This window comes from Chroicocephalus ridibundus, chromosome 1 (assembly GCF_963924245.1).
Source record: "Chroicocephalus ridibundus chromosome 1, bChrRid1.1, whole genome shotgun sequence".
NCBI classification, from domain to species: domain Eukaryota; kingdom Metazoa; phylum Chordata; class Aves; order Charadriiformes; family Laridae; genus Chroicocephalus; species Chroicocephalus ridibundus.
The window spans coordinates 9366553-9393311 of record NC_086284.1 but is presented as its reverse complement, the minus strand read 5'-3'; the positions used below and the strand labels follow the sequence as shown (position 1 = coordinate 9393311).

Genomic DNA, 26759 nt, shown 5'->3' with positions numbered 1-26759 from the left:
TGCGCCCCCAGGAACCATCTTACACCAACCTCATTAAATTCCATGTTAGAGCCAAACTGGGGTGGAATCACCTCCTGCCTCAGAGTTTAACAATGAGCATAAAATCCCCAGCACAGGGTGATCTTCTGAGGACAGAGGGACCAGCGAGAAGGTGGTCCCTCTGCCCCATCAGCTCACCTGGTGGCACTCTACAGAGCTGAAACCTTTCTTTAGGGTGAATGCCACCCCTGGCTTGGACCCGCTCTGTCACATGCAGTGCCCACCCCAGCTCCTCTCCCCCGGTCCCCTCACCTCCTCCCTTCTGTTGCTCTTCCTGAAGCAACTTCACCCCAAAAAGATCGGCCTCTCCTCATTCCGATTTGTGCCCCAAACATCCACCTCCCTTTCCACGTGCTCTGTGGTGGCATCGGTGGCGAATTCAGGTCACAACTAGTCCTTGGTGCTCTGCCCTGGCACACCTTCAGTGCTGAGCCCCTTGGAAATGGTGTCACAGGGGAGATCTCATCTAGCAGCAGCACCAGGATGAGCCTCTGAACAGGTTCTTCAGGAAGCGCCATTGTTCCCGGGGTTTTAGGTACCCGAGTGGCACAGGGTCAATATTCCTCCCACACCAAGTCAGGAACAGTTATCTGCCAGCTCGGGGTTTCGGGCAACAACGTTTGACTAAAGAAGACCGAAGAAACACAAAGGATTGCTACTACGAAGAGAATATTTTATTACTTGTAACACTTCATTCAGCTAAATCCACGTAGCAATACACACAGAAATACTTCAGGAAAGTGCAAATTCTCACTCTGTATTTGTAATGTGCCCTAGTTTTACAGAAGAACAGACACCGGGTAAACAAGAGCACAGATCCAGAACTCCCCAGGATTCTAGCCAAGGAGATCGCTGCAGCTGCAGGTACTTCCATCACCTCGTACAAAGTTACTCTCGAGCAGGCAAAGGGCAGGGGAGGATGGAAAATGGTATCGAGGCAGACTCTAACCATTCAGGGGGCACCATGCAGCCCCCCCCCGCCCCCTTACTTGGGGAGAAAAGAGGGCAAAACCAGGGGAAAGACAAAATGAAGTGATGATAATATTAGTTTTAAAATTAAAGAGAATATCCAAGTGCTTTTTAAAGCCAACCACGTGTCCCACCCTGCCCCAAATGACAGAAACCCCCATTCCAACCTTGTGGCTCCTCCTTCAATACTCTGAAAGTTTCACACAAACACACCCCCTGAAACTGAAACCCCTAATGCTTCAGGAGCCAAAGAGCGGATGCAAAGTGCTTACCTAAGTACCGCTAAATCAGGGAATAACGCCAGGAATTTCAACATGCAGGTATCCTCCAACCAGAGGTACGGCAACAGCCTGAGAGCAGTCAGGAACTGCTGGAGGCAGGTAAAGAAGCCCCAGGCTGCTGCACATCGTAACGCACCTCAACGTCTCAAACAGAAACACATAGAACTAATTCTTAATTCACTCTGCGGATGACACAAATAAGCACTTCCCCTCCTTAGAAGGAAGAGGTAGGTATTTAAAATTAAGGAAATTAGAGACCCACTCAGGCAAGTTCCCAGTTCTCCCGCAGCCCAGGGGAAACCTGGCTCCTTGGAGCTGCACCCACCTGGGATGCAAGGGCAGGGCAGGGCAGGCACCACTGGCTCAGCGGCCGGACAGGACACCACGCCAACTGCAAACAAAGCAGGGGCTACGCCACCTCGGGCTGCAGCTAGGGCTGTGCTTGGAGCTCCCAGTCAAACTCTCCTGTGTTAAACACGCTCCCTCCTTCTCCCCCACGCAAGAGTTTATGATTCACTGCGGCTGTGGCTGGAGGCGCCCTTCAGAGTGCAGGAGGAGAGACATGAATAGCACCTGAAGCTACTTAAACCACAGACTGGAAGCTGTATCACAACTAGAATAAAAATTTCAGCTACAAGCTCCGTAACGCAGACGTTCCACCTTGGCTGGCAGCTCTCCTGTACTTACAAAGGTCCTATCCCAGCCTCACGGAAACACAACTTCACCACGTCTGAGTGAGACAGAGAGTAAGCCTGTGACATCAAAAAGGGAAAGGACAGACACAAGCCCTCCCAATTTTATTATCAAACGCTAAAAACAAATCACTGGCTGTGTGATTACAGTTTAAGCCAATGCCCTGCTGTAGACCAACCTTTGAAAAGACGTATTTTAACTGGAAGTGCCTAGTAAACAGCATCCACAGCGTACTTTGATCTATTACCTGCTTCCTACTCAAGTTTGAAAAGCCTTTGTTCTTATCTGAAAAGTAGTAAAGAACAGCTGACAACCGAAAGAAGATTGTACGCAAGCCTAGCAAACTCTAACACGGTGTATAACAAAGTTACAGGGCAATAAAATAAGAGAATTACAGTCCTTCACAGTAACAGAAGTAAGGGAAGCAAGATGAGAGGGAGGAGATAAAGGAGGAGTTCCACAAATGGAACAGTATAAATATATCAAACAGTTCAAATACAGTAGGAAAACAACAGTAGCAGCAGCTTAAAAACAGCAATAGTTATTATACCCTTAAAATACATTCAACACATTGTGCCTGTTGCTGTCATTCCAAAAGCACTACTACATCTATAACTTACTGCTCAACTCTATCGACGAGAAGAATCCCAGATACTTAACTCCCCGTATTCGTCTTCTTATTAAAGATATTTATACCATGAACAGTTACCAACTTCTAAGAATGCTGACTGGAAAACGTAATCACAATTTTCTTCCATACTGCATTTATAACGCTTGTCTACTGCTATAAAGCAGGTCTCTCTGGGGCACTGCAGATTCCTGCTCTTTATAGGAGCATAAAAAAAAGGTAACTCACAAGACGTAACTCCTAACACTAACTGCTACAATACGCACACATAAACTATGCTTTTTTACAGTGTTTACCTTTGTTCAAAATTATGTTCTAAGTCACTTGTTCTCTTCTGAACTATTAGTGGGCTGTTCAAAAACAAAATCCAAAATGCCCAAGGCTTTAATCTGCTGCCCGTGAAAAAAAAGACAAGACCTCCTCCAAATTCAGTGCAGTTGGGATCCAGTTCTGCACTTTTTTGTGAAAACTAAAGACGAAGCAGCAGTCAAAAACGCCTTTACGCCTTCTGAGACCTACCCGGTGCTGTACAATAACATGAGTATACTCTAAGCGTAAATGCTTTCACTCATTTTCCCCATCACATCAGTCAAATGTACAATCCAGAAAAAAAAAAAAACAATGTTTTTTGGTATTAGATACATTTCACTCAATTGCAGAACAATTTGGAAATACTTTCTCTTAAAATAAAAAATAAATAAATATCGGTGGCAAGTAAGAATTTGTGCAACACAGACCTTCTGCAGTACATGGACATTCATATACAGCAAAATACTTATCCACGGTTATAGTGCAAAGCTTCTGTCAGCATGAAATACCCGATACCCGCACGGACAGAGAAACCTCAGTGCTCTTTAAAGCCATCCAGACGCAACACATACAAAACCACTCGGCGCAATCCTGCGGCATCAAGCTGTAAGGGTATAATAAGATGGAGGACAAATTTAGAGATTTAACAATAATGGCAAAACAACAGCTTTAATTTAAGTGCATTTCAGGTTCTTCTCAGGTAACCTTCAATACAGCGGTTAAGTGTTCAGCTTTATCGACTTCTTTTATCTAATTACTGTAAAGTGATAGCGAGGAGATGGCCAGAACACCACTGACTTTATGCTGAAGGCTTATATTAGCAATTTAGTAGCACACATTAACGAGTATTTTTCTCAGTTAATCAATATGCAATTTTCTTGAAGTGTTCTTTCAGTTAAAGCATCTTCCACGGCTTTTCTGTGCCAAAACACGGCTTTTCTTTTCTGAAATCCTCAGTATCTACATGAGAATTTCTGTATCAGTCTATTTTTTGGAAAAATTGATTAGCAGTATCATTTTCTGCTCAAGCAAAAGTAGGAAATAGATAATGGGAAGTTGTTAAAAATTTGCCCTGAAAGATAAGGAAGAGTCGCATTTGCAAACTGCTATTCTAACAGAAATTAGCTTACAACACATGACCAAAAAAATAATATTATTTAGTAATTAAAAATAATAATCAGCAGTGTCAGTGTCTCACCTCCACTTTCTTCTGGTTTTTTTTTGGTTGGTTGGTTTTTGTGTTGTTGTTTTTTTTTTTAAATACACAGTATGAATTAAAGCCATCAAAACAAAAAAAAAAGTCACTAACTGGAATTTTCACTCAAAGTTACCGAATTTCTGGAAAAAAATAAAAAAAAAAAAAAGCTTAAGACTCTTCAGAGATGTGGGACCAAAAACTGGTTGCAAAGCCCATGGTAGTTAAAATGGGCAATTTAATTAAGGAATGAACAAGTTCCTATTCCTTTGAATGCCTTGGAAAGGCACTAGGTAATTCCAAACCCAGCCTGCAAGTGGAACTGCATGTGTTGCCACTATTGTTTCACTGTCAAAGTAAATATTTTAAGATGCACACAGGAAAGATACAATGCACCAAGAGCACCTTTAACAACGGAAAGATACTTAGGTAGCTGAAAAAATGTCATATTGAACAACTTGCCTAAACAAGAACTGCTAAGCACTGAACTCTACTTCAACATTTTTTGGAAATTAAGACCTGTAACAATCACGCACAACAGCTAGGAAGAAGCAGGCTTTTTTTTGTCAGTTTGGAGCGCTCGCTTCCTTCAAATATTAGGACTACCCGATTTCAAAACCTTGTCACACAAAAAGTATTGAGTACCTGAAATGAATTTAAGACAAGATCTAGTGGTTAAGATCAGCTGTCTTAAACCCAGGGCAGTTTGTTTGCATTGCTGCAGGTTAATTAGTCTTTTGGTCAAAAGTGTAATAATAAATTGCGTCCTTTTCTCTCACGTACTGTCCTTATCCCAAATTTTCTAGCCCAGACTTTGGTGAAAAGCCTGACAAAAGAATGCTTCTTCTTTATAGAATAAAAATGTAGCTGTTTAACACACATACACACACGCACACGTCTTAAACGGAGTTCTGTTCTTGGTTCCTTTGTTTCACACGACGCAGTGCAGGCGGTCGCTTCTTTGAACACCTGTCAGAGGTCTAAGCAGAGCGCCAGATCAGTCCATTCTTATCAGGTTCAAGAAAATTCTCGATCAAAGCTTCAATAAGCTTCTGAAGTTCTTCTTCCAGCATGCTTCTGTCACTAGAAAGAGAACAATACCATGTCAGAGGTTTGATAAACAACAGGCATCTATTAAAAACAAGAAAAAAAAGCAAGATGTGATGGTGATGGACTCACTTTATTATGTTTCCTACCAACATCAACGTGTAGAGACTCCAACCTGCTTGCTTTAACAAGTTAATTTTTGGTTAGGGACTACTGCAATATTAATTTAAATTCATTTAAGAAAAAAAAAAAGTAATCGCCACTAGAGGGCTCTAGCAGAGCGGAGACAAGAACTAATGACCGCAAAACCAACGCAAGACTGGTCAGACACAGACTCTAAATGGATTAAAAAGTAAGAATGAGCTACTAACAAAAAGATAGATACCCTATGTTCTTTTCTAGATGGCATTCAGATGGGTATCAGATTGTATGTTGACTAAAGCGCAGGACTGAGTAATCAGGCAAAGTGTCACCGCTCACAAGAGGACACTGTAATATACTGATCCCTTCCCTATTTAAATGCCCAGACATTCATTCCAGTAAAAAGCCAACATCTACGTGCACAAATACTAATGCACTGCAACATTCCTTTAAAAATGCATAACCCCTCTCCTACGTCCAAAGTCTCACTGGAGGGAGAGGAACTCAGTCTGTTTTTAACAGAGAATAGGCAAAACAGGCTTATTTACATCTGCTTTGTTCATTTGGGGAACTGGTGCCCTTCAGGTCACCACTTCCTTTAAAAGAAAGCACCCCAAAATGCTGCAGTAAAACTGACTTTTCTGATGTTCAGCTTTTAAGAATAATCAGTAACCAGCAACTCAGAGAAATATTTGCAAAGCTATGACGGAGAAGAACGCCTTTTGAGGTTCCTACAGACCATTTTACGCCTTGAATCAGGCAAGCATGAAAGCTTTTCAATTTTGCGTTCCAGATAGTAATTGCCATTAACCACAGGTATTACTAAAATTAAAGGTCGATGTATTTTTCTGACTTACCAGAATGAACAGCAGCAGAAGCCCAAATGAGGCATCAAAGCATCCTCATGTACTTCGTTTCTCTCTTACTTGTCTGGCCCTCACTTGTGTTAAGATTAGGTTAAGGGCAATATTTCTGGCATTTATTTCTTCCTTGTCGGTGGAGCTGTTTGCCTCAACTATATCTTACCTTTTCTTCAGTATTTACACCAAATGGTACATGGCCCACTCCCAGGTGTAGGGAACCATGTTCTAACTGAAGCGAGAATTTCCATATCCACGTAACAATGAAGCGTGTTGATACACCAGACAATCGGAAAGCTCTCTGACCAAATAAATACAGGCTTCTGGCAAGAGCTGCCATTCATAAAACTGGGATGTAGAATTCCTACCACTTCACTGACCTGCTGTTATTCCACGGTCAATTCAGAACAATTTAGAAACATGACTCAAAAGATGGGCTGTAGCTGCATTAATACACTTCACGTAGTAATAAACTTTTAACTAAACTAAACTAAAAATAAAATTTTAAAGAATATTTAAGCAGCCTCTGGAAATCTGTCTAGGCATGGATCTGTGTTTCCCCTCCCGTGCACATTTTACAAGCAAAGGCAATCTGCCACTCACTGTCCACTGACTGCCTACATCTGACCAAACCGTTCAGTGATAAAAGCACGCTCGCCCTGAATTCCTGCCAATAAGTAGAAATAAATACCGCATCAGAGATCCCTTTACGTCATTTTCAATTCTCTGCTCCACAGGAACGTTGGGACACAAGTCTAAAGGGAGCGGTACTCACAGGATTTAGGTTAGGAATCCAGTTCAAGAGCCTGCTTCTCTTCGGTAGCTGAACTAAGAACCTAGGCTCCTCAGTCGCACTCCTGATTTCAATGGTGTAAATGTACTGTTTTGTTTTTTTTTTTTAAACTGGAAGAAGCTTAATCCAGCTGTCTGTCAAAAGGGGACAGACCTCCAGTTACTATCCAGTAGCTCAGAGCAACACAGCAGATTCCCAAATGCAACAGGAATCCACCTGGGTTTAAGCATACTTGCCAGCAGCAGCACAACTTCATCACTTTTTAAGTGAAGTGAATTCTAAGTGAATGAGGATTTGCGTTAATAAAAGAAGTCTCCTACTGTAGCAGATGCTGAAAATTCAATTCTTTGTCTTATCCACTATAGAGGGGATCCCTTATGAGCAGGAATGTGCATCACTGGCCAGTTTAACAGGCTGGAACAGTCAGCTGAGGCTCAGGTCTCCAAGGAGGCAGCAGAGGAATCCCCCTCCACGCAGGGACAGATGCCCAAGTACTGACCTTTGAGCCCGAAGGCATCTTGCAACGGGTGCATGTGGCCTTGCTACTGACCTCTGCTCCGGCAGCGCGCACATCTCCGCGTAGTACTTGATCTTTGGTTCTGTTCCACTTGTCCGAAGGGTGGCAACACAACCATTTTGAAATGTAAAAGTGATCATCTGACTGCTTTTACTCACTGGCAGCACCTACATAAACAACAACATTTTATTACAGAACCCCCCAACTACCACAAAAGTGGGGGTTTTTGGTTTGGTTTTTAAAAAAATTTACAATATTCAGTAAATATAAAGCTAAATAAACATGCTGAAATCCCCTGCAGGTGACATCCACCAGCCGATGCAAAGACTAGAACAAGTTATTTCAGCCCGACACGTCTATCACCTAGATTAGAGTCAGTATTTCAGGATAACGTTGGAGGTCTAACATCCGGAAGTCTGCTAGATAGCTTAAGATCTGCAGGAGCATCAAGCTCACTTCAACTAACAAAGTTCATTCATTGTTATATCAAAATAGCCAACGCAACAGACAAGCCATTTCATATTTAAGCAGTGTTCTCCCAGTAAATGTTATTAAGCAGTTTTAATAGATGGTGGTAATTATACTGCCATCTTAGTTGACATAGTCTTTCTGCATAGTTCTTGGTGTATTTAACTTTCAGTCTCTTCAAAAACAGAACCGTTCCTGCAAAAATACTTTCTAACTCACCGATTTTTCATTTGGCTGGCTGCTGTCATAGCCAGTGGTAATATCTCGTACATGTAGTATATTGTAAATACCACAAAATTTTGGATAAGACTGAGGGGCATCGAAGTTCCGCAGTTTCTCAAATATCCTTTTGATAGTAGGAGGATCATAGCACAAGAAATAGGAAGTCTTTGATATGTGATATCCATACCTAGAAGTAGATTAACATTCACAGTTACAAGATTCAGAAGTTTTCTGCACATTTGGTATCTAAAGAAAGCCCCCATTTGGAAAAGCAGTAACAGAAAAAGAATGCATTTCTCACAGCTGTGAAAGCAGATAATTATAGGCAAATGTCTGGACTCTGAAACAGATTTCACTGTATTACTCAGATCATCTTAAGCTATTTTTAAATTCAAGCAAAGGTTTCAGCTCCAAAGAAATAAGAGCTAACCATTTGGCTAAGTGCGGCCTAGGTAGCCCTCAGGAAATTAGTGTGCAGTATCATTCCCACACCATCAAAAATTGTCTGCTGTAGCCACACGAGCAGCCACAACTACAGATTATTTCAACAGCCTCTGAGGAAGGTGACCGATTATTTCACCCAAGTTAAAACTACTACCCCCAAGCAGACCTAACGCAAGTGCTCACTAGGTGCAGCAACCATGTTTGCACGCTGAAATGTAGTTGTTTTTCACTATATTCCACCCACTCCCCATTCTACAGAGACTCTTCTCTGCAGCTTAAAAAAATTAGAAGTGACTGGGAGATCATAGAATGGTTTGGGTTGGAAGGGACCTTAAAGATCATCTTGTTCCAACCTCCCCACCACGTCTCATTCAAGTTTCTAAAGAGCCACGGTCTGTCTTTCTGCTGGGCCGGCAGGAAAAGGAATGGCATATATGATTTACTGTAACTGTGCCGCTAATCCTGTTAGAGCACAGGAACTTCTGCTGGTGGGCTGGGCTTATCACAGTATGACTTTTAATTCTGACATAAACATGTTCCTCGTTTTCTTGCTGTGAATTGTGTCCATAGCTATTGAACACAGACCATTCCTTTAACATCTGTCCTGTTACAAATCTCTGCAAGAAAAGCACATGGTCTTCTAACAATCCCCAGACTGTGTGTCGGTGAAAATATTAAGTGTTTAAAGAGAGGCACACACACCACAACTAAGATATAGCTACCCATCAGAAGGTAAGAGAAGTTACGTAGCATGAATCAGAGAGAAAAGTTTGCCCTGGTGGATCCATATGCAAAATTCTACTCTCTTACAATTTTTTTTGCAGAAACACGATAGAAAGGGCCTCTTTAGTCCTGTGGGAGATATGGCATTCAAGCAGTATCTGTAATACTGAAGACTGCAGTCCACCATAGCACCAGAAAAAAACAACTTACAATGAGAAAACATCTGAGGGACACATTAAAAATATTTACTAGCCTACTCCCAGCTCCAAAACAGTTACATAGAACATATGAATGAAAAACACAACTTACGTTTCATAGATCTCAATGAGTTTCTGTGCTAGTGTTAGGTTCTTGCCCTCCAGGTAGGTTGCCATTTCAGCTATGACCACAGCTGCGCTTACACCATCTTTATCCAACACTGATGTGCCACACATGAAGCCTAGAAATAAAAAAAAAAATGATTGTGGAAAAAGAACCCGACATACTATTACACGAAGGCCATGAAGCAACAGTAGTTTGGCATTTGGCACTGGCATCTCAGGACTTTCAACCTGTATCAGAAGCGGTTTGTATCAGGAAACTGCAGAAGCACAGTATCAAAATCAGAGATCCATATATCATTTATTACAACAGTTGTCAAGTTGATGTGATGAGAGCAAAAGGCCTGTACTAGTAACTACAAAAGACCAAAAACAAAGCATTTTTGTATTTCTTTTCATAACTAAGACCACTCCTTTTTAGGCGCATTTTCCCCCCACAGTTGAAACTTTATTATATTAACACACATACCAATAGACTCTTCAAATGCAAAGAGAACTTCTTTTCCATTATCTAGGAGATCTTTTACTCTACTTCCAATCCATTTAAAACCAGGGAGTGTTTCCTGAAACAGAAAAAAGAATGCATTAAATACATGTTTTCTATTTAGTTCCAGGTTCAAGATAGTGTAAGCCACTATTCTCCCTTCACCTCCAGGGTGCTTCCTCGAATGGGAATCTTGTGTGCTCGACTTGGAAGTTAAGAAAAAAAAATTGAGGTCTCAGACTTTGAAAATAAAATAAAATTAAAAATGATGCATTCTGAGTTTTAGGGTCAATAGGAAAGACTGCAGAGTCAAAACACTGAAGCTTAAGGACATTTTTTTTATTTTCTTGAAATAATTTCCCTGAATTTAAATCTAATTAATTGATAACAGAATAGAGACAGTAAAGACAAAGACTAGACAAGTTGTATCTTCAACATGATGAATCTAAGGCAAAGAGTCACTGGATGAATATTCACTAGTAAAACGCTAACTAGGACACGAATATCAAATCAAGGAGTAAGTGTGCCTGAAAGACTGTGACTCTGAGATCAGATAAGATCCTCCATGCTGCTTATCAGGTCAGGCAACTGTACAAAGGTATTCAAAAGGAAAAGTTACAGAAATATAAACAGCAATTTTGGGTGATGGGAGGGAAGAGCACTGCCTGTGTTCTTCAAATCATGCAAAAGCAGTCAAAAGCTTAGAAAGTCCTTCTTGGAGAGAAGAAAGGCACAAAGAGGGGAAGCTTTTAAAGGAGACCAGGTGGTTCTGTAAATTCCTAGCTGTTTTCCAGTCAAACATTCAACAGTCTCTCTCAGAAATCAGAGCAAGCACTTAATTTGAACACAGGAACTAAAATAATCACTGTCAGTCTGCAGCGGCATCCCCCCATTTTCTTTTTTAGCAAGTCCTTAATGAAGCTACATTAAAGATCTGTCTGTCTGTCACAATTTGAAGCAAAACCAAATTTAAAACCTACTAGTGATCTGGGCACCTGAAGGAAGTGTGTAACCTGTAAGTGTTTGTTACAAATCCATCAAAAAGCACTCCATTTTTGTAGTAAACACACCCAGTTGCACACACTTTCATTCTCTCACACAGAAGAACTTCTCTCTAGGAAACCAGACAAGACAAAGGCTTTTCTATTAATTTAGGTTTTAATTTGTGTCACCTGTTACAGCTCCTTGCAGCTTTGTATAAACTGATCTCACAGTCTGCGTTCACAGTAAGCTGCATTGAGAAACACTGCAGATGCTGAAATCAGGCTTGTCTAGGTACAACAGCATTCTCTGCAAGTTGGAACGCATTAAAACTCCCAGCCACAAGACTGGAAGTTATCCATCTATTTTTCATTTCGTAAAGTCATTAAGTGGGAGGGCAGGTGGAAAACACGGCAATCAAGATTTTCACTCTGCCAAGACGACATCATAAAACCCACACTTACTTCAAAGTGAAATCCCTCTTTAAGTGCAATTGCCCTCAAAATTTTCGAGGAGACTGTGGTCGCTAACATGTAAACATTCTTCACATCAGCATCTTGGGAGCAGTTCTCCTTCCAGCAAGAAAACATCCACCACCCAAACAAAGCTGCCAGCTCGTTGCCGGTGAACACCTTCCAGCAGCCACTGCGGACAGGATAGAAATTAGAAGAGCGTTTTCACGTTTTTCAGAAGCATCCATGCAAGGGGAGATGTTTTCTGCAGTCACTGGAACAACGGGGATCTGAGCACACGACTGACAAGCTGCTCTATACGAAGCCACCGTACTAACAGGACTCCACATTTATCACGTCTCAATGATTTACAAGCCCAGTGCGTTCTGTTAGCAAGCAAAGATACAAATCAAGTATCCTTACTGCCAGCTTGAAAACAGCTCAGGTCTTTTTAATTTATCAAACACAAGTATAGCAGTCTATACATTGCAGTCAGGCAATGCCTGCGCAACTGCGCATTATAGACAGTTACTTACACAACGATCAGAATTTTGGCCTGTTAGTGGAAGAAAAATAATTTCTATTCAATATGAAGCAGCCAGGGAAAAACAAACAAACAAACAAAAAAAAGCCCACAGCAGCTAGCTCTCCCAAGGCAGAATCTGTTTGCCTGACAGAAGTGAAAAAACAGTAACAACAAGATTTAAGTGTTTTTAGTAGTCACGCAACTTTTCAGTTACGTTTTATTTGGCCATTTACTGTAACACTGGTAAGTATTTAATCTAATATTTTCTGAGTTATTAACTTATTTTATTTAAAATACATTATTTCAGGTGGAGCTATACCACAAGATGAAGCTAGCAAGAAAAATATCCAAATAGCTAAGTCGCAACAGGAAAGAGCGGGCTGAAGGCGTGTGTGCCTGTCTACTATTGGGGGACATTTTGGGATTTTCAGTACCTTTTCTGCAGAAAGAGATAAAATAAAAGATCCCATCACTTACTTCTCCTGCTGTTCCGCCACTGCTAGTCTATCTGCATCTGGATCAGTGGCCACTACTACTTTAGCATTTTCTTTCTCTGCAAGCCTCAGTGACAACTCCTGGTGGGAGAAGAGGGAGGGGGGAAAAAAATAGAATCACAAGAGCAAATAAACTCACATTTTTCCTACTTACATATAACATGCAGTGAAAGAAAAATCTCATATGGATTGCCCACTGTATTAATACAGCTGAAAGCCAGGTACTCCCTGTTCTCTTCCCCTGATTTGTTTTTCACAGTATCATATCCAAACAGAGGAAAGCTCATAGAAATCTGATGATGTAGAAACAAAAATACCAGCACAGATTCTCCTTCTTCAGGATTTGGGCATTTGACAGTAGAGAAGTCTGGATCTGGATCTTTTTGTTCAGGTACTGGAATGGGGGGCTGAAAGCCAAACGCTTTGAAAGCCAACTGCACGTAGTCATGTCCAACTCCATGAAAAGAGGTATGAACAAACTTCAGGTTTGTCTGCACATTTAGCTCCCTGAGAAGGAAAAAAGAATTTCAGTAAGGTTTTAGTAAGACTACTTTCATGCAGGAAAGCAAAAGAAAATGCAATTACACTTTGTACTATCCTACTGATTTCTCCATTAATTTCAAAGAAGGAATGAGTGAACTTTCCTTAGAAATCGCTGGTTTAGAGCTGCTTTTCCTGGAAAATGAGAAATTTACCTTCTGCTGAATCAGCTGAAAGTCTCCCAAGAATGAACTGTTAATTTCTGCATCAAACTTGAGCTCTTCCAGCACCATGAAGATCTTACTCCACCTCTTCAGGACCTACATTATTCATCCTCCTCCTTTTATTCTTGTCTTCTGCCCCTCCTAACCTTTAAACTTAATCTTCTCACCTCTATTCCACGCATATAGACCTCACCTTTACTCTGAATTTCTGCATTTTATTCAGAACTCTGAGCAAATTCATTTGCATAAAATGGTTCACATTGGGGTGCTTTACCGCAGTCTAGTATCCAAAGGCAGGCTGCTTTATTGTCGAGAAGTATGGTTTAGTCCTCATGATGGCGACCACCTAATTTAATGACACATCAGAGAAGGGATGGGGCGAGACAGAATGGGGAGATAACCAAAAATTATTCCCACCATGAAGGGCACAGAGCAATGGCCCCAAGCAGACCGTGACGTCTGTGGCAGAGTGAAGCACCCATCTTCTGTGAACCGTAAAGACAGAAATCAAGTCACTAATTTGTGACGATAAAAATCACTACAGGCAGGTCCAAAGCTATTAAAATTTTGGAAGACAGCCCATGCCCTATACCCAAATTGAAAGTGTTTATGTATGGCAGCATCCCATGCTTTATTACTGAAGTCTTTCTGTCAGCAGTCAGTTTTCCACATGTAACCCAGACTTAAAAATGTAATTACTTTAAAATACAATTTAAGTACTTTTTGTTTTATACAATACCTGTGATAACAGATCTTTCTCAGATCCTCCATGTAACAGTCACAAATTTTCTTCAAAGGATCCTGTCTAAGGGGACTGGTGTCTACTAGATTCTCATTCCAAGAGCCATTCCATGGTTCAACGCACTCTTCTATACATTTTATAATTTCCTTATCGTGAGGAGAGGTGATCTGCGCTCCATTTTCCCAATAAACCTGGTATAAGTTTAAAGAAAACAAGACACTGTTTATTTACAAAGATTATCAACTTGATAAATTCTTTTAGCTACACGATTCTGCATACTTCCTGCTTCTTGAAGTCACACAGAAAAGGCCTCAATTCTTGAAAGCCATTTGGAATCATATCGTTTTCAACTGTAGTTATATAATGATAGCTACTGGACCTATTTGTGGTCCCTATGGAAAAAGAGAACACGGCACCCATTTTTAAAAAGGGTAGAAGGAGGAACCCTGGGAACTACTGACCTGTCAACCTCACATCTGTGCCTGGGAAGATCATGGAACAGATCCGCCTAGACGCTCTGCTAAGGCACATGGAGGATAGGGAGGTGATTCGAGACAGCCAGCACGGCTTCACCAAGGGACAGTCCTGCCTGATCAACCTCGTGGACTTCTATGATGGAGTGACTACATGAGTGGACAAGGGACGAGCTACATATGTCATTCATCTGGACTTCTGTAAGGCCTTTGACATGGTCCCCCACAACATCCTTCTATCAAAATTGGAGAGATACAGATTTGATGGGTGGACTGTTCGGTGGATGAGGAACTGGATGGATGGTTGCATCCAGAGGGTAGTGGTCAATGGCTCAATGTCCAGACGGAGATCAGTGACGAGTGATGTCCCTCAGGGGTCTATATTGGGACCAGTACTGTTCAGTATCTTCATCAATGACATAGACAATGGGATTGAGGGCACCCTCAAAAAGTTTGCAGATGACACCAAACTGAGTGGTGCAGCTTATGACATGCCTGAGGGATGGGATGCCATCCAGAGGGACCTGGACAGGCTGGAGATGTGGGCACATATGAACCTCATGAAGTTCAACAAGGTCAAGTGCAAGGTCCCACACCTGGGTTGGGGGAATCCCCAGTATCGATACAGGCTAGGGATGAAGGGATGGAGAACAGCTCTGCCGAGAAGGATTTGGGGATACTGGAGGGTGAAAAGCTGGCCATGAGCCAGCAACATGCACTTGCAGCCCAGAAACCCCCCCGCAGCCTGGGCTGCATCCCCAGCAGCGTGGGCAGCAGGGCGAGGGGGGGGAATTCTGCCCCTCTGCTCCGCTCGGGGGAGACCCCCCTGCAGTGCTGCCTCCAGCTCTGGGGCCTCAGCACAGGAGAGACACGGAGCTGTTGGAGCGGGGCCAGAGGAGGCCCCGGAGATGCTGGGAGGGCTGGAGCCCCTCTGCTGGGAGGACAGGCTGAGAGAGTTGGGGGGGTTCAGCCTGGAGAAGAGAAGGCTCCAGGGAGACCTTATTGCAGCTTTTCAATACTTACAGGGGGCTTATAAGAAAGATGGGGGCAGACTTTTTAATAAGGCCTGTAGCGATAGGATAAGGGGTAATGGTTTTAAACTAAAAGAGGGAAGATTTAGACTAGATATAAAGGAGACATTTTTTATGCTGAGGCTGGTGAGACACTGGCCTAGGTTGCCTGGAGAGGTGGGAGATGTCCCATTCCTGGAAACATTCCAGGCCAGGTTGGACGGGGCTCTGAGCAACCTGGTCTAGTTGAAGATGTCTCTGCTTATGGCAGGGGGTTGGACTAAATGGCCTTTAAAGGTCTCTTCCCACCCAAACCATTCTATGATTCTCAAAATAGCTGGTTCTCAGCTATTATGACTGAAATCATCAGGATGTGAGAAACCAAAACTGGGCACTTACGTTTGAGTGTGTTGTGCAAACTGTAACAGAAGAAAAACATTACTTTCTACATAGTCTGGCATTTCTTTTGAAAAAGAAGCACAACTTGTTTTTGATATCAAAGCAAAACAAGATAAGCAGTGTGCCAAGGTACATGTTTTTCCATAACTGAACAACTGTAATCTTTCAGCTGGAAACACTATCAAACTCTGAACTATAAAAAGTCTTTGTTAAAGAAGTATTTAGATGCCAGTTTTCCTACAGTTTGTTTCCAATAGAATGGTTGAGTTCACAGAGTAGACTTTTTACTCAGACCGATCTGTCTCTCTTTTCCTGTCTGCTGGCTTTCACAAAACCCATAGGTACACCCAGTATCTTCAAAACTACAGGTCTGTCAAGTTTGGTTAAAATTGTCCAAAACCTTCAGAAGCTGCTGAATTCACAGCAGAAACAGTGAAAGATAAAACTATTATTGTGAAAGACTAGACAAAGCAATATCCTGGCAAAAATAACATGCTTTGTGTCAAAAGACACAAAAATAATAGCTTTTTGATAAATGAAACACCTGGAAAACTGATGTGGCTTATTTTCTTATTCATTGCTATGGCTAAGCAAAAGCAAAGGCTGGTGAAGTATTTGTCCTCTGTGGAACAAGTTGTAAAGTGCAGTACAATCACCTCCAAGAGTTCTCTCTGTGCAGAGTAAGATTGGTTTTCCTATCATTGCCATTACTCACTGACCTCTTACTAAGCTTCTAGAATGCTAAGTTCAGTCAAAGTTTAGAGTTTAGTTCAGATTCTTATAAAGTTTAGAAAGGAAATACTGTGTTACAATCCTGCATAAGCAACATTTGCTATTATGGATGGTTCTACGGTTCCAAGCTTTCAAAATTAAGCCACCCACCCCTCTCTCAATGCCCAGAAAAACAACCAACCCTACAGGGAGCAACACACTGCTACGAAGTTTTATTAATCAGCTCTTAAACCCTCACCCATCTTCAGCACAGCTACCTACTGTGTGGATTAATTCACCTAAATTCTAGCTTAGTTTTAAACTCATTTTTAAGTCTAAGAAGTGAAAACATAAATTGCTTAAGCATTTCTTCGGCTGCTGATTAGACTCTATGGAATGCCACAACAGACTTGCTCTCAAGATACGCAAGCAGTATGGTCTTAAGTCCTAGTCGCAAAGAAAGTGTGTGTAATTCAGGTTATAGAAGGATGAATTACTTGAAATAATTTCTCCTTCTAACGTATGCATGTGCTCCAGAAGCAGCCAAATGCCAAAGGCACTTCCAGCAGGTAATACTGGAAAGCAGGTGGCTGTGACCAGGCTACAAACTTCAAGTTCAGCCTTACCTTGTACCCATTGTCCTCCTTCCGGTTGTGGGATGCTGTGATCATCACACCAGCCACAGCTTTGAGCTGCTGAACAGCATAGGGCTACAAAGGAAACCCAGAAATGCCAGTTTACCCAAGCGCTTTGCAGCTGGCACAAGTAATACTATATTATTAGGACAGTTATGCGATAGGATGCTACAGGAGAAGTGGCTCAAAGTTTCACCAGTTTATTTGAAAATTGTATATGTGAATGCTCATCATTCCGTGTCCTGGAGTAGAGAGAAAGCTTGTTCTATTCTCTTGCATAGGAACATTATTCTGTTTACTAATTACATAAACACAATTGTTAACTGGACACCTAAAGAAAGTCTACACTCAGACTACACTAGTATTTGAGAAAGGGAAAAAAGCCTGAAACAGAATGAAGGAATTCACCAAAAGGCTTGTTGAAAAAAAGGTTTCCAGCTAAAGAGCATCCATTCCTTTCAGTCCTCCCCTCAAAACAAGATCCACAGCATACAGAGTGCACTAGAAAATCTTGCAGAATAGAAAACAAGGATTTAAAGCCCTGCAAGAAAAAGCTGCTGTGACTAGAACAGAAAATGCTGGGTTTTGAGATATTAAAAGTAGAGGTGACTCTTCGTTTCTTCCACTCTAAACAGCGTAAGCCTTATGTCCAAAACCATACAGTCCCTACATATATGTATACGTTCACATACACATAAGTATCATTTTTGACCCTTATAAGCCTCAGGTGTTTCAGCACAGAATAAAAGAAGACCAGAATGCTTCACCTGTAACTAACAGAGCAAAGCCTGGACTGCAATATCTCTTGCCCTGGCATAGCAGCCTAGGGTGAAATGGGATTCTATTGACTATCTGCGTACAGAAAAATTCAGCGACATTCTCGTTACAAACTCCTCAAAGAGACAAACGTACCAAGCAGCCCTTATGGCTCTGTATAAAGGCTGGAATTTGAGAAGAAAATTGCTACTTCACATTTTTAGGAAACTTTCAAATACTCCCTTAACTGGATGGTTCTACAATATAAAGGAGAAGGTGACTCACCACAAACGGTGTAGGGACGTACGTAGAAAAGAAGTACACGGGCACATCTTTAGCCAGTAGGACTGCTGCAGTGAGCTTTGCAAGTCTACCAACATGAAAAAGAAAAGATTCAGTCAACCCAACTCCCCACGACAACCCAACAGCTGTTTGACATTACTGTAACCTTTATTTCACTTGTTTCTTAAATCCCTTTTCTTTCTTACACTAAAAGTGGTATCCTACAGTTTACACAGTCAATGTAACACAGTTTCCAGGTTATACAATCCAAGGCAGTGCTTTTATTTGTGACTTGAAAAGCACAAGGCACTCCAGTTAACCACATAAATAAACCAGTGATATCAAAAACAAAGATACAGGACCTACTGGTGTGACACTTGTCCTTCATTCAAGGACAGAACCAATCTCCCAGAAAGTTTAAAGTGCCAGATGGCTGCAACAGCAGGTTTGGGAAAGGATTCAGTATCCCAGACAGCACAGCTTGTTTGCTAGCCTTGCTAAGCAGCTTCAGACAATATGCACGGAGCAGATCTATTTCTGAAATATACTTCTGCAAACCAGCACACTCTTACTCCAGGAAGTTGAGAAACAGTAACAGCAGCTGAGTTTTTAAACCTTGCCTTTATAATAAACTTTTCCTTTCAAGCAGCAGGGAAACTCATTCTCTTTCATGTAACTGATATGAAACTGTTCTTTTCAAGTCAGGTACACACAGCTCAGCGGTTAATGGGAAGTCTCAGAGCCGAAAGAGATGAGAGATTAAATAGGGTGAGTTTGCTTTGCTCACTTGTTTTTACAGACAAGCATTACTCCTTGCTTCCTTATCTCCCACGCTGAGTATACTGTAAGCCTAACTTTCAGTTACTTAGAATTTCACTATAGCACCTATCAAATGTAACCCGAAACCATTTAAAAGAGTTCTGAGAGCTCAGCTTGTAGCTGAAGCTACTGAAATGTTGCTTGTGTATCACAATGGCTTACATCAACTTAATTACGGGATGCAGCCAGAAGGTCTGCCATCTCCCTCGGCGCTGGAACCGATGCAAAGAAAGGGGTGCTCCTGCTCACATAGTGCTGGATAAGCACGGTGATCCAACTGAAAACACTCTCTTGGGGAGGTTCAATTTGACTTTAGCGCTACTGGAACTGTATGTCATCCCAAGGGGACAAAAGAAATATGTAGTTGAGAACTGATTTGCTCCTTAGACATGTGAAACACAACTGCACTGCCATCAAGTCTGAATTCCAAGCTTTATGTGCCTGAAAAGGAATTTATTTCTTACATTTCCACATTTTTAAGCTGTGCATAACCCAATTTGGGTAATAGCCTTACAAACACAGTGTAACAGATCAATTTAAAACCTTTATGCCAAAGCCGGGTGGATAACGTGCCACACATAACTGAAACCAGACAGGAAGGCCTGGAGAGGCAGACTTCAGGGGAACAGAGAAACTCTTAGAAGACAGTCACTACATTCTGTGCTGTATTATACAAACAACTTTCACATCCTTAGAACATCAAATGCTGATAAAAATAATAAAAAACCCCAAACTACATTAGTTAGAACAATTAACTACATTAACTACAATAATTAACTACTAATTAACTAAATAAATTAACTACTGGTTTGGGGTTTTTGTAAAGCATGCCATTACAACATGTGTTTCGCTCCCCAGGGAATTAGGTTTCCTTACAGAATTCAGAAAGCAGTTTTTTCAGAGATTCCCTCTCCCCTTTCCCTGCAAAGAACACAGTCTGGCATCACTGAAGTTCACATTTTAAGCACTCCAAGTAAAATATTCCCAATGTGGAAATACAATGGGATTGCAGACTAGCATAAGGGTACCAAAACACTGGGTTACAATAGGCTGCACGTAGAATTATTTTCCCCCAAGCAAGCTTAAATCAGATGTCATACTAAAGAAGAGTGTTAACAACAGTGCATTAACGTTTAGTGATTTCAAGCTAGATGTTAGTACTCTGAATTTACCTTCATATTCAAATTTTTCTCCGGGCATATCAACTTCTAGTGTTCTTGTAAATTAGAGTTAGACTGTAAATTCTTTGGTGAAGTGACTAGCCTTACATTCCGCATTTGCAGACAACTGGACTAAGGGAGGGGAAAGAGCATGTGCGGTTCATGACAAAAATATTCTGATAGAACAGAATGCATTTAAAGCCACAATTTAATTTCTAGTCTTGCAAATGTAATCAATACTCATACTTCTTACTGCTGCAGTTGCTGGTCACCTGACCTCGTGTGTCATATCCAACAACAAAGCCTCTCTGCTTAAAGTCTGAAAAACACCTCTCGAGATACTTGTAGATCCCCTGGAAAGAAAAAAAAAAAAAGAAGAAAAATAAAGCAGGGAAGAATTAGCTCTAGTGCAGCACACAAACATTAAAAATGACCTTTCACATAGGATGTATAATGTCTGTAAGCAAAATACAGCTCAGCAAAAACGTCAATAATGATATTCACAACAGCAGCATATTTATTTTTCCCCAAGGTGTTCACACAAAGAAAGAACGCAAATAGAGAAACAGTTGTGGGAAATAAAAGCGGTACAACAGAAGTGACCAAGCAGCATAAACAGAAAGCTCGAGCCAGCAAAATCCTCAAGCAGCAAACAGTTGTTTTCAATCCATACTGTGCTTTTGTGTATTCAAACCATCTTCCCAAAGACCCAACTGAGGAAAAATCCATTTTTGCAAAGTCCATCCATTCAGGCAATATAAGACTAGTGTTAGGTGGTGCTAGTCTTTATCCTTGTGCTCCCAGTACAAGTCGGGCACCTTTTCAGCACTGCTTCCAAAGCTAGTTCTAAATTCGCATTAAAAAGGATGTTTCATGCTTACCCACTTTTCCAAAAGAAAGTTTATTGCTAGTGATCTGCTCCAGATGGACAGATTAAAGACCTCAATTTATGTACTATGCAGACACACTACCATAAATACAAGCTGTCTTCCGTATATCAAGGCAGAACATTTCCAATGGCAAGATATCAGAGAAGACCCCCGTCAGGAAGAAGAAAGGGGAGCAGATGAAGGGAGTAAATTTTTAAAACACATTGAGGATGAAAAGAAATACGTGCTGAAACATCCTCAGCAGAAAACTCACCACAGCCAAGCTTATCTTACAAAATCTATCTCTTATGAGGGCACAAGCTTCCTCTGGAGAGAAGGAGTGGGGGTGTTTTGTACTAGAATTAAACAGATTTTTCCTCCAGCGTTTAGTGCAATTCTCTGCAATGTCCTTATCTGGATCTGACCCGATATCACCAGTAAGCAATCTCTCAACCAGAAAGCTCCTACCCATGAAATTCAGTTGAGCTCAATGTTTTTAATGGTTACTTCCCTTTCCACCAAAGAATCTGCATCAAACATGAACAAGTGGATTGTGGCATCTCTTTGGAGAATCACTTCAGTCACCAATGTAGTGTTTCTACAGGATTCACTGAGAGAGAAAAACTTCAAAATAAATAAAAAAATCTTTGAATACTGGAGGAGTTGGAAGCTGTGTCATGGCACGATCGCCAGCTGAAGTCGCCTTCACACAGAACTGAAATGTGCTGATACACAAACACATTCATAGCACCCTGACAACTTCTCAAGAATTTCATTCACAGTTGTAAAGTGATAGAAGACAGAGGAATGGGAAAAACTTGTTTGACTTGAACAGATCGACTAACATTTAAAGAGATGAACAACAGATTTCTTATCAACAGATCCTTATTTAGGCGAGCAGTATCTTGACATCAGAGCACACTGCAGGGTTTTATCTGTACTAGCTCCTCAAACATCAAGAAGCTGCACCAAAAAAAAAATATTTACAGAAGCAGCAGGACCCTATTAGACAAACTGGAGCTAGTACTAATTAGAAGAAGAAAACCTTTTCAGAAGCAGCATGTACCAAGGTAAGTTCAGTAACACTCCTGTTCACATAAGAAAGTCAATACATCACCAATCACAAAACGCTCTTTACAAATGTAAAAGTGCTCCCCATGATTTCTATTTTACACCTACCCCCCAGGAGCTCTCCCTCGCCAGCTGAACGTTCTGGCAACCCTGACATCTCTAGGATTCTGCACATCAAATCTCTTCCTCACCCCTTACTTCCCAATGACACCCATCATAGCTGGTGCCCACGCCCTTATACATCCCCCAGCTTTCCATTCCCTCATTCCTCAAACACAGAAGAACTGATTTATTTCTGTTGCAAAGGGTCTTTTTAGTAGATTTGATCTTCTGTACTTTCTCCCCTGCACCTCATCCCAGCTATTTCTGCCTGAGCATTTCTGGCAGCTATTGGGTGCCACTAAAATCTAAATAACGTTCTCCTCAAGGGTGAGATGAGATTTTTCCTAAGACATCCTCTTAAACCAGCTTCACTGTTTGACAGGGATCAAAGATTCCATATGAATAAAAATAGGAATGTCTTTACTTTCTGCCGTGGAGAGGTTTTGCTTAAAATTAAGACAACACGATATGCAGTATGAGAACAATATACCTAAGCTTAGCCAAAGATCCCACAGCTGACATTAGTCCAGCCCTACTGGACGTGTTTACCATCCAAACACCTCTATTAAAGCTGCAGGAAATGAAAATAAATAAAAAATGACAGTGAGAGGAAGTGAATGCAGACTCTCTCCACTATCTGAGTCCTCTACTCAAGTACACACCTGTTTTCTTCCAGGTGCAGTTCCCCCTTTCTCAGAGGGCCATCAGCAGCTCCAACACCTCTTGGGATAAGTCCTCTTCTTTAATAAGTTTCTCAATTTAAAGAATTTATATTTCCTTTTTACAAGACTCAGGTTTTGATAGTGTCCCCATCTAATTTCTCCTGGGACAGCTACTGCTTCTAAATTGAAGATATCCAAGTCAACATTTTGCCATTACATACTTGGTGATAATTAATAACCTATTAGCAAGTGTCAGCATACAAATGTATAACCACCTCAGTGGATCTAAAAAAAAATAAATTCTCTTTAGGAGCACCGAAGTGTTTCTACTACTGCACAGCTCAGGTGATTTCAGTGTATAAAATTCACAGACAGATCTATTCTGCTTCTACAGTCACGTTTTAAATAATCCTCTTGCACATCTAGGCCCTTAATTTCAAAAGAGAAGTGAGGGGAAAGTGATGGTATCACAAACGGGATGGAAAGATTTTTGATTGATGAAATCAAGAAAGACAGTAACAGCTTTATGAAGTCCAGTATTTAGTTTTTCAACTACTATCTTTAGCCTTGTTTATATAGCAACAGGAAACTCAGAGCAATGATGCAAAGATGACTGGTTTTGTCATTGTGAAGGTCAGGGACGAGTTACTTGCCTATTAACAAAAGCAATTGGTTCAGCAGGACAGAAGCGATACTTGAGCAGGAAAATCTAGGCTTTATGCCTAGGTTACATACCTACAGTCTTCCAAAGAGTCAAAAGCAACTTCTGGATATTCTGTGCCTTTCCGGATCTGAATTTTCATGATATCAATATAATCACGCAAATGAAGAACACAGCATGTGCTTAGGCATGCAACTTAACTCAGGTTTATTTTAACTGAAGGAAGTACTTTAGTTACACTGAAGTCTACTTTTTTGAATGTCTATTTATTCCCGTAGCAGGTGAGGACAAATAGAGAGACAGGGTTGTCTGTTTTCAGGTTCAGTTCAGCAAAACTGTTAATGCCATTAGCTTCTGAAACAAGAGTACTCAAACAAAGAGATTAAATCTGATGCAGTTTACTTCAAAAACAAGCTCTAATCCACTTCCTAGAGATTGCGTCTCCATGACAGATTGCTTTTCCCAACTTGATATATGGCTTTAATAAACAACTAAAAATAGAAGCTCCACAGAGGGAGCAACTGAATACAACCCAGTTTGTTACTTTCAGAAACCAGCAATGCCCAAGAAACTGAACTTGCAAACACATTCCCTGCTGACCAAAATGAAACTTTTTGCTTTCTGCCAAGAATGCATATCAGTCAGCCGATCCAAGCTCCGTCACGCTTTCGTGAGACTGGAAACACAAAGGCAGCATGCAACGTTCAGGCGCTGGGAGCATGAGCAACTCCAAATTCAACAGGCTGCACAGGCCAAAAAGCAAAGTGACTATTATTCACTTCCTCTGCATTATTAAGATGTTTACTCTGCTTCAAAGAAAACTGGAATTGTTCAAAGCAACTTCACTACTCTTAACTATTCCATCACTGGCAACAAACTACTAGTTTTTAAACTATTTTTCTTAATCTCTTCAGCTCATTCCCACTGGATCAGTGGGGACCACCTGCACCACACCAGTAAGTTTTGTTCACACCAGTATGGTATTTGTAGCAGATGAGTTTGGCATACTCGGCTCAGTAAGGCTGGAATTAAAGAAAGCATCATTCTAAGATGTGCCCCGTTTAGAGGTTAGAAGCCTAAAGCAAACTTTCTGTTAGACAGATCCAAGATGATACTGATGAGAAAAAATGCTCATATATATACATAAGGCTGCATTTCAAACACTACCAATGAGTTGCGACACGTTACTTCTATTCTTTTCAAAGCCCATACAAACAGCTATTGGAATTTGGTTTCACTGCAAGAGTTCGGGCTCCAGTTGCATAAGTCAGACATTAGCAGTATGTCCAACAGCTTAATAGAGCCCCAGCTGTTCCAAGTTTTAAGCGAGCCAACATAAAATAAATTCCTTCAGTCATGTCTACTGAGGGACTTGTATCAGAGCATCAACCTGCAAAGAGACGGCTATTATAAAACGTTTAAGTACACAGCATTAAATGAGAGATTTTACCAACCCTTTGTAAATCATGTAATAAACCACCTTTTATCATACGGATGAAGTTCCATTTATAAAAAAGTACTTAACAAAGTAGGTAAGATTCAATAGGTTTGTCATAGCAAAAACTTTTTATTGATGTTCCAAGTACAATGGTTACAAATACATCAGTTCATTATATTTTCAATAGTCAAGAAGTAGGAACAGATAGGATGTTTAAGTATATTTAACGTACACAGTCCAAACCCATTTTTATTTTATATGTTCATAAGGAAAGGAAATGGGGAGCATCCATTTTCTGACTCACGCTATTCAATCTCAAAAGGGTTCAGTACTTCTCTTTCCTTGCCTCCCACTACCTTCACTGACGTGAGAGAAAACTATATTTTGCAGATTAAGAACCCACCTACTTTTTGATTAATATTTACTGTAATAAAGTATGTGCAAGAATCACTACTGAAGTCAGGAATGACAGTTTAACAGGACTACAATCCTACAAAAATCAATGTTCAAATTCAGATTCTTCTTTCACATGCTCAAAGTCCAGATAATACCAGTTTCAAATGTACTCTGAATTAATTTCTTATGAAGTTTAGTTGTAAAGAGTAGTTATTTAATCTACTTGTTTTCAGGAAAATTTGATAGAGGAACACATTAGCTAAAAAGCACCCTGGTACTGTACGATAAACAAATTTAAGAACAAATACACTATGAGATAACAATATAGAAAAGGAGCATGCATCACTTTTGATCAAAAACTAAATCAACATCAACTGTTCCTTCCAAAGGTGTTTATTGAAAGGGTGAGGAAAGAAATGAGACAACTGGGGACCAAGTTCTTTGAGAAAGAATCCATCGTCTGCCCTTGAACAAAACAGTGCTTCAAAGAAAAGCAGAGATGAGTAAGCCCTATATTAATCAACAGGTTTATTTATTTGGACAATCAACACACATACAACTCATTAATATTGCTTGAAAGAGAAATAGGAAGGAAAACGGAGAAGAGCCTGATTATCTTCAAGCGCTCTTCTGGCATGCTAGACCAAAATCAATAGAGGAAAAAAGGAACGTAAAAGGTATTGAAGAAACAAATCCAGAAAATTGTATTTCTGATTGTTAATCAACTTAAACAGTTAGTCAAAAGAACATAAAACATGGTTCAAGGAAAAGACGTGTCAGAAGTGAGGAGTCTCTGCCACCAGTCTGCCCCACCACAGCACTGGTATCATTCCTGTCCCCATTGCAGCCTCTATCCAGCTCCTCAACTCCACATACCAGCTTTTGTGCCCTTCTAAAGTGCATCCAGCACCACCACCAAGTGGAGCTGAATCTCTGGTAGAGGAGAAAGAAATTAGGACTAAAGCCTCCCTGGCCAAAACTTTACCCCACAGGCACACCCATCCCATCAGACCCTTTCCAACAACACTAAAATAAAACGACTAAAATGGCAGTCAAGAGCTACATCTAAGTTCCAAGATCTCCCTGTCTGTATTCAAATCAAAAAGTTCATCCCAAAATACTCTACTCCAAACTTGGGAGAACTAGTCCTCAAAAAGATCAACGTCTGTTTACAATGTTATCTTAGCAAATAATTCTATAATGATATCTCTAACCCAAATACACAAATATTAAATCATAGATAAACCATGAATCATCAACCTTTCCAATACAATATGTAAAAT

The 26759-nt window shown here is 40.8% G+C and overlaps 1 protein-coding gene across 2 annotated transcripts in view; it reads right to left on the bottom strand.

Moving 5' to 3' along the window:
* Positions 1–695: 695 nt before the first annotated feature.
* PGM2L1 (phosphoglucomutase 2 like 1) overlaps positions 696–26759 on the bottom strand; it is a 43614-nt gene continuing 17550 nt past the window's right edge. For both annotated transcript variants that reach the window (XM_063327899.1, XM_063327908.1), the window contains 12 exons: positions 20524–20630; positions 18302–18386; positions 17252–17335; positions 14030–14223; positions 12904–13093; positions 12570–12667; positions 11579–11759; positions 10119–10212; positions 9639–9768; positions 8160–8349; positions 7506–7639; positions 696–5197 (listed from right to left, as the gene is read on the bottom strand). In XM_063327899.1, the coding sequence (XP_063183969.1) occupies positions 5095–5197; positions 7506–7639; positions 8160–8349; positions 9639–9768; positions 10119–10212; positions 11579–11759; positions 12570–12667; positions 12904–13093; positions 14030–14223; positions 17252–17335; positions 18302–18386; positions 20524–20630 (1590 nt within the window). In that variant the 3' untranslated portion in view covers positions 696–5094. The remainder of the gene's footprint in view (positions 5198–7505; positions 7640–8159; positions 8350–9638; positions 9769–10118; positions 10213–11578; positions 11760–12569; positions 12668–12903; positions 13094–14029; positions 14224–17251; positions 17336–18301; positions 18387–20523; positions 20631–26759) is intronic.